The sequence below is a fragment of the Engraulis encrasicolus genome, chromosome 5, assembly GCF_034702125.1.
Source record: "Engraulis encrasicolus isolate BLACKSEA-1 chromosome 5, IST_EnEncr_1.0, whole genome shotgun sequence".
Taxonomy (NCBI): domain Eukaryota; kingdom Metazoa; phylum Chordata; class Actinopteri; order Clupeiformes; family Engraulidae; genus Engraulis; species Engraulis encrasicolus.
In genome coordinates this window covers 46,336,222-46,344,064 of record NC_085861.1, presented here as the reverse complement: position 1 = coordinate 46,344,064, position 7,843 = coordinate 46,336,222, and the positions used below count along the sequence as shown (strand labels likewise).

At 44.0% G+C, this 7,843-nt stretch overlaps 1 protein-coding gene across 1 annotated transcript in view; it reads left to right on the top strand.

Annotated features, from left to right (window-relative positions):
• The first annotated feature begins 374 nt into the window (after nucleotides 1-374).
• Nucleotides 375-7,843, top strand: part of LOC134449561 (intermembrane lipid transfer protein VPS13B-like) — a 646,790-nt gene continuing 639,321 nt past the window's right edge. Inside the window, exons 1-3 of the mRNA XM_063199569.1 lie at nucleotides 375-469; nucleotides 1,490-1,654; nucleotides 5,657-5,800. Of these exons, the coding sequence (XP_063055639.1) occupies nucleotides 1,508-1,654; nucleotides 5,657-5,800 (291 nt within the window). The 5' untranslated portion in view covers nucleotides 375-469; nucleotides 1,490-1,507. The remainder of the gene's footprint in view (nucleotides 470-1,489; nucleotides 1,655-5,656; nucleotides 5,801-7,843) is intronic.

Below are 7,843 nucleotides of genomic sequence, written 5' to 3'. Positions count from 1 at the left end.
AAAAATTACATAATATTACGCCCTGGAACTAAAATTAGATATTATTTTAATAACCAAACCACTCAATGTTTCTTCCAAGGTTACAGTTGGCCTACACAGCAATAGGCTAAACTAAAAAACTCTTCAAGCCAAGCGTCATTAATGTCTCGATTCAAACAAAGACCATGCTTCAAGTTGTTTTTTCTTTTTTTTCCCTCCAATAAAACAACAGCAATGAAACTGACAGGAGAGGTGAAACAAGACAAAATTACTACTATAGGTAGGCCTACATAAAACACATCAAGTAAATTATACATTAATCAAATGGAAGGACGCGCTTCAACAGTGAAAGGAAATGACGTATTCATTGCACAGGAAGTTGCGATGCTCACACGGAAGCAGTGGAATGATGTTGATGTTTGTTGGACATTCAGCGAATGCAATGTGTCAGTGTGGAATAGTGGGAACACATTGAAAAGGACGGAGAGAAGTAAGCGTTATTTGTGTTATTGATATGAAATGTGTTTTGGATGGGATCGGTGACATTACATTTTCTTGCAGACCTCCCTTCAAGTCAGGTTTTGATGTTAGCTGAAAGCTAGGTCCTTTGCTAACTTATTTGTTGCTTGCCATGGGGCAGGTTAGACAGTTGTGTAAATCTAAGTGAAGAAATATGAAGTAAGTATATAAAGCTTACGTTTAGCAGAATGGGAAATGTGACTCATTCATGCCGTCTGCTGCTGTCAGATTTACTCACAATACGACTTTTGGATAGACAGCATAGCTCATTGCAGTAAGTTATCTACTTATCAAACAGCTTGAGCTTGACAGATGGCTACGTGGAACTTCATTCGCACCTCCTGCACAACTTGTGTCTGTCTGTTTATCTTTGGCGGGAACTTGGAATGCGTGTAATTGATACTTTGTTGTCGACAGATAGAATGTTGTTACCCCTTCAGACACACCAGTTCACATATCGTGTATGTCATTTACAGAGAACCCCAAAACACGAATAAAAAACAAACAAAAACCCCAGACAAAACAAAAACACTAAAAAACAATACGGCCTTATAACTAATTACATTAAGCTAGAAAGTGCTGTTCACAGCACCCACTTACTTAGTGTTTAGATAACCATACAAACTACACTTAAATAATACACCTAATAGCCTACTTAGTTTTGGCACTGTGTCTCAATGTAATGCTAACACCGTTTCAGCCTTAAAGCTTAAAGCATGTGCAGATGAACATGCTCTTACCATCATTTTAACATTTTTGAGCGCTGACTCAATTAAAACCACAGACTTGACCCTTGCTGCAAAATTGATTTATGAGCAGTTGCAGTCAGTCATGTAGGCTACTTCCACCTCACCCTAACACATCTAGTTGTTTTGCTTCTGTGGGCCATACGCAAGCTAGGTAGACAGGAGGATATTATGTACAGTATGCCCTCTTCTTTACTTAATGCCTTCAGCTTGACTCACCATGCCTCACCATGTTTTTGTTGCAGGAGACACAGTCTCACAGGATGCTGGAGTCTTACGTCACTCCGCTCTTGATGAGCTATGTGAATCGCTACATCAAGAACCTGAAGCCATCAGACCTGCAGCTGTCACTATGGGGCGGAGACGTGGTGCTCAGCAAGCTGGACCTCAAACTAGATGTTCTAGAACAGGTATGTTCAGTATGAGAATCGTGTATGCTATGCTGGGGTGGTATTTAAAGGCAAGGGTAAGGCACTGCCTTGGGCCCCTCTGGAACGGCAGGGCCCAGGACCCCATTTCTTGAAGCATCATTGCTAACAAGTTAGCAACTTACTTGGTTCCCTATGGGAATTTGCATTGCAACCAAGTAAGTTGCTAACTTAGCTAGCAACAATGTTGTCAAAAAATGCACCCCTGTATGGTAAGACCAGTATAAACTTGGCCAACTTTCAAGATGGCTGCTGAGGCCTCAGAATCAAGGCTTAGGGGCAGTTACACCTGTTTTGGCCGGCAAAGCAAGTTTCGCATATTGTTTTTTGTAATGATGACCCTATCTTAATCTGTTATTTTCGACTCTCAGTAATGCCATAGCAGTGTTGTGATGATGTAGTTAAGCTTTTCCAACAGCCAGGGAGTGGGAATGCCGGCGATACCATCTGCTTAAAAGGGCTGCAAACTAAATAAAATCAAATTCATGATGTGGACACTCAACCTAACTGGAGAAGTGCATTGAATAATGGTGAAATGCACAACTGCAATGGGCACTACGTGTTGCTGATGTTTACTGTGGCAGAATATCCTTCATCTTAAATTCACTCTTTAGTTTGTTATGAAACGGATCATATGACCTTAAGGTGTCTCTTTAGTAAGTACATGTGGAAGTGCAGTGATTTATTGTTACGCGAGGGTGTCACATTAAGCCAAACCTTTCAGTGCCCCAGTGGCACACTTCCTAAAAGATCTGAACAGTCTTATGTATTCTCAAATCCCCTTTGGGTAAAGTAAATGCTTCCCTTGCGAGCGGAGTGCACAAAGTCAGGCAGTCAGAGAGCTGCCATGAAAGTGTTCAAACTCACCACCACAGCTTAGTTAGACAGACCATTGGCACTTTCCGCATGGGGTGTAATTTCTCGTATAGCTTCTTGTCATTCGGGCACCTGTTTGTGTTTTTTGAGTTATGTCGCTTTTGAAATCGGACTGCATGTACCCTTGGAAGTGTGGCTACACAAGCTGCCAGTGTGTTCTCTTGGCAATGGAATGTTCCATTGGATTTCTTTTTATTGGGTCAAATTACTTGCAATAGTTATTGCTCCAAATGGCATGGAAAGAGTTGCTTGCCTCGCAAGCCTCTTGTAGGTTTCTGTGGTGCAAAGTGTACTGATTGCCTTCAATTGTTTTCAGGCATAGTGAAAGGGACTTCTTGGATTTCTTGACTTAGTCGACAAATTTAAATGGGATGAACAAGTACAGTAGTCGTATTATTATGTAAAAATAATCCTAGTATAAAGAAATGTATATTTTTTTATGACTGAAGCGAAATTATTTTTAGAGAACAATGTAAACATGGTTAAGACTTGTGAAGTAGGCAAGATGCTGAAAATGTAGTTTTGCAATGTCAAAATGCATGCATCAAGTATCCTTTTTAAGGTTGAAGCTACACATTTTCGAAATAAGCAGTCTCCTACTACATTCTTTTTGACCAAGTTTCTTTGTGAGAATGTTACAAGTTACTCGACTGGTTTGGTAGAAGAAAGCAACCCAACAACACAGCGGTGGCGATTTTGCCAGATGTCAGGCCGTTTCATCGTAAACATGTAATTTCACGGAGCGAACACAAGACTGTCACATTGAAGTCTGTGTTTCTTTACTCAGTTGTCACGCTGGGTACACAATGCAACCTCAGAAATCAGTCCATCAGATACGGTGTGGCAGTAATGCTCATGGCTTGTCAAAAGTGCGATATGGCATCGCAGTGACGTGCGTGGAGGGTTGCCTCATCTGGCTCACGTTTATAATCATGTTTCAGGCTCGTGTTGAGGTCTTTTATCATTTTTCAAGCCCACCACCGCCGCCGCTGAATATGACTTGAGTGTTCGCCTGGAAACACATGTCTCCCGTCCAGACGGCTGGTGCAAGTCTGTGTCTGTCTGCCATCTCTCTGTGTGTGTGTGTGTGTGTGTGTGTGTGTGTGTGTGTGTGTGTGTGTGTGTGTGTGTGTGTGCGCGCTTGTGCTTGTCTGTCTCCCTCTGTGTGCGTGTGCGTGTGCGTGTGTGTGTGTGTGTGTGTGTGTGTGTGTGTGTGTGTGTGTGTGTGTGTGTGTGTGTGTGTGTGTGCGCGCGCGCTTGTGCGCGTTGTGTGTGTGTGTGTGTGTGTGTGTGTGTGTGTGTGTGTGTGTGTGTGTGTGTGTGTGTGTGTGTGTCCTGTTGCTCCACAGTGACACCCGTGGAAATTATCATGGATGCCTTAGCACATTACGCTTAGAAGCCCGATGGCCTGCTTAGCTTGTCAGTGTTTGCGGCTCTTTTTCCACAGCCCTGCTGTTTGATCATTGTAAATAAATATTTAACGGAAAAAGCCCCGAATATCGGTCTACAGTATAGGGAAGGGAAACACCAATCGCCAAAGTCTTAGAGCTGGGGAGAGCAGTCCTGCTGCAAATGTTGCAGATGCTGCTGCTGCTGCTGCCAGTGTTCAAAGACACTGCAGTCCTCAGCAGAAGCGCTCTTGGCTAACCACTGTCAGACCTCTCCACAGTCGAGCGTTTTATCTTCTGTCAGCCGACTTTGTGTCACACAGAGACGGATTAACGGGTTTGCTTTGCTTTGCTATGCTATATTTGAGGGCACGACAGCAAGCTTTCATTGGCATACGCATATCTCTGGATTGAATCACTGGGCTGTCTCCTTGTTGTTGCTGAGAATGTTCTCTCTTCAGAGGCACACACAGACAGAAGAGAGACACACAAGCTGTTTTTCAGGCTGGCCAGAATGATGCCAGGCCCCGTTCCCGCACCAGTTACATTCGGAACCAAAGTGCTGAACAGTGAGCCAGTGAGCCAATCGCGTTTATACGGGGTTTTGTACTTATTGCTGTGTGTTACCCGAATAACCCTGCTGACGTCTATGCTGTCAGTACGGTTCACAGAGAAATGTAAATAAGTATTTGTTTGATTCACATCATGAGCCAACAGTCTTTGTCGACCTAAACACACCTAGAGAGAGAGACATTCAAGGTGATCATTCAATTAAAAAAAAATAAATTATTCCATTGAAAGATGGGTGATCTCTGCCTCTGGTAGAGTGAGATGTTTTTCCCCATTCACTTGAGCTTTTCAAAAAGTTCTCTTCTCTTTCTTGTTTGCCACACAGTGAAATCTCTATGTGCAGAAGTAATGAGAGACGACGACAATGGCTATGCTTTATTCCCTACACGCAGAGGCCATAAATCTGCCAGACGACTAGCTACTCCTCAAAAATGTAATTATTAGCTTCTGGAAGGACGGGGACGGGGATGGGGGAGAGATGCAGGGCCTTGTGGGCAGCTTTTGCTGCCTGGCATTTCTGCCCATTGCCTTTCACATCAAGTGCCATGAGAGAGGTTTGTTCAGCTCAGCACTTTAGAGAGACGAAGAAGAAGAAGAAAGAGATGAAGAAGATGAAGAAGAAGAAGAAGAAGAAGAAGAAGAAGAAGAAGAAAGAGATAGACACAGAGAGAGGGAAATGAGAGGGAGGGAGTGATTGAGGTTGGAGAGAAAGGGGCAAGAGAAACTTGGTGTAAATCATCTTTTGTGGCTTTTCTTCCCCCCCTTCGTTTTCTTTTCCCTGGTAATCCATATCAGTAGAGCCCAATTTTTACATTGACTGGAGATGACTTTGTGGTTTGAGGTCCATGTTTCTCATGTAAAAAAGCAGTAGGAAAACAAAAGAATCCACAACCCCTGCTCTTATGCTGTGAATTATGCTTTTCTTTTTAAATTGCTCAAGAGAGCTCTTAGCCTTGGAGTTTTTGAAAGACGTGCTTTTCTCAACATTTTGCTCTTCTCTTCTCTTCTCTTCTCTTCTCTTCTCTTCTCTTCTCTTCTCTTCTCTTCTCTTCTCTTCTCTTCTCTTCTCTTCTCTTCTCTTCTCTTCTCTTCTCTTCTCTTCTCTTCTCTTCTCTTCTCTTCTCTTCTCTTCTCTTCTGTGTACCTGCAGGAGCTGAAGCTGCCCTTCACCTTTCTGAGTGGCCACATCCACGAGCTGCGTATCCACGTGCCATGGACCAAGCTGGGCTCGGAGCCTGTGGTCATCACCATCAACACCATGGAGTGCATCCTCAAGCTGAAGGACGGAGCACAGGTGAGTGCTCTCACAGACCATAATAGTCACTGGACAAACAAGAAGGCCCTTGGCGGACGGGAGTGTCATGATGTTATGCAACATGGGAGTCATAGTTTTGCGCAGAGTGGACGCATAAGAGTTTGGGGTGGACTGTTGTGTTGTGGCATTACACAGCACTGTGAAGAGGGGCGGAGTAGAGTAACTTTATCTCTAAAGTTACCTAGGGTAGGGGTTGCCGTAGGTTTATGCAGCATTGGTTAATATGGAGGGGGTCATGCTGCAAGAATATTAAGTGTTTGATGCTTGCAGAGGAATTTGGCAAAGTGGTATCAGGCAAAGGCTGTAGAGCCTGAGCTCTACAGGTGGTGGTGACTTGTCAAGTGGATTGAAGCAGATTGGAAAGGAAGTCCAGGTTCATCCAATCAACATCATTGTTGATTACCATGGCTTTGTTTCAGTCGTTCCAAACTGTGGCCACTTGCGTAATACACCATTTTTGCTCGGAACCAGGGAAAAGTCTTGTTGCATGTCAAACCTCAACTCGATTAGCTAACATTCTATTTTTGACCTAGAATCGACTGGCGGTTGCAGTCTGTTTTTTGTTCCCGCGCTTTACAATGCATGTGTAAGATCTTCTGTTCTGACCATGAGGAGCAGCCTCTCTGAAATCAGTACCAGTAAATCGCTGGCCACTGTTCACAAGAGATTTGTTTTCACAATGGCTTCTCCGGGTGACACACTCGGGTGGTGATGATGATGTTGGTTCAGTTGACATCACAACAATTGAAAATAACTATCTGTTTACATTTTGTTCATGTGGTTAGTGTTTTTTCCTTTTCAACTCTACCGTGGTTCCATGGCTGTACAAAATGATCACACACACTTAATGCTACACTTATTTTTCTTGTTTGTCTATTTTTGTGTCATTTTAGTCCTTGGACATGTCATAGTGTTTATTGTAAAATGTTCAAGTCCATTGTGTCTTCCCTCTTGCATGGAATCCTCTAATGTGTTGGTTTTGTGGATATTTTTTTCCCCCATGCTGACTTGGCTCAGTGTCAGAATGAGGGTCTGTGTCCCATCATGATGATGATGATTATGATCATCATCATCATCATAATCATTGGAGGGGTGTTGCTACCAAACTGCTCTCCACAGACCCTTATAACCATACTCATCTTCTGAAGGAAAAAAAAAGAAAGCAAGCATCGAAGGGGCAAGGAAGAATAAAAGAGTGCGAGAGAGAGGGAGACAGAGTGAGGGAACGTGTGAAATGTGGGAAAGAAAGGGAGATAAAAGAGAGGGGGGGGGAGAGAGAGATAAAGAGAAACCGAGTGATGGAGATAAAGAGAGAAGTGACGGAAGAGTGAGAGACAGAAATCAAAGGGCTCAAATCAGAAGCGAACCACACACTACACTGAGCCACACCACAGCACAGCACAGCACACCACACCACACCACAGCCCCCCACTCCCCCCTCTCTTCCCCAAAAGCGCACAGTGTTATTACGCTCGGCTTTTGGGGCTTCCATTATTATGTGGTGACATTCTTTCCAGACATGGCTTTAGGGTTCATTAGCGCAACATGGCTTTGGTAGCTCCCTCCTTCCTTGATCCTCTGCAGCGTCTCTGCATTGTCACACCCTCTCCTCCTCTCCTCCTCTCCTCCTCTCCTCCTCTCCTCCTCTCCTCCTCTCCTCCTCTCCTCCTCTCCTCCTCCCTTCCGCCCTGCGCCGTGCCTTTGATGAGGGGTGAGATCCAAAACAAACACAACAAGGGGGACCAAAGAGTAAATAAATAAATCACTGATGCGTACATCGACGGAACATGATGTCATGATGCCTCTGCTGCTGTTGTTTTCCCTTAAGGGATTCTTTGATTGATCTACGTATCAGAAAAGAGAGAGGGAGAGAGAGAGAGAGAGAGAGAGAGAGAGAGAGAGTGAGAGAGACATGCAGAGAGAATGAGAGAATAAGCCATTGGGGAATTGAGGAAGAATAGACAGGCAGGCAGCACAGCAGACACTGGCATGGCGTCACCGACTTTTTGAAAAGAGGTTTCC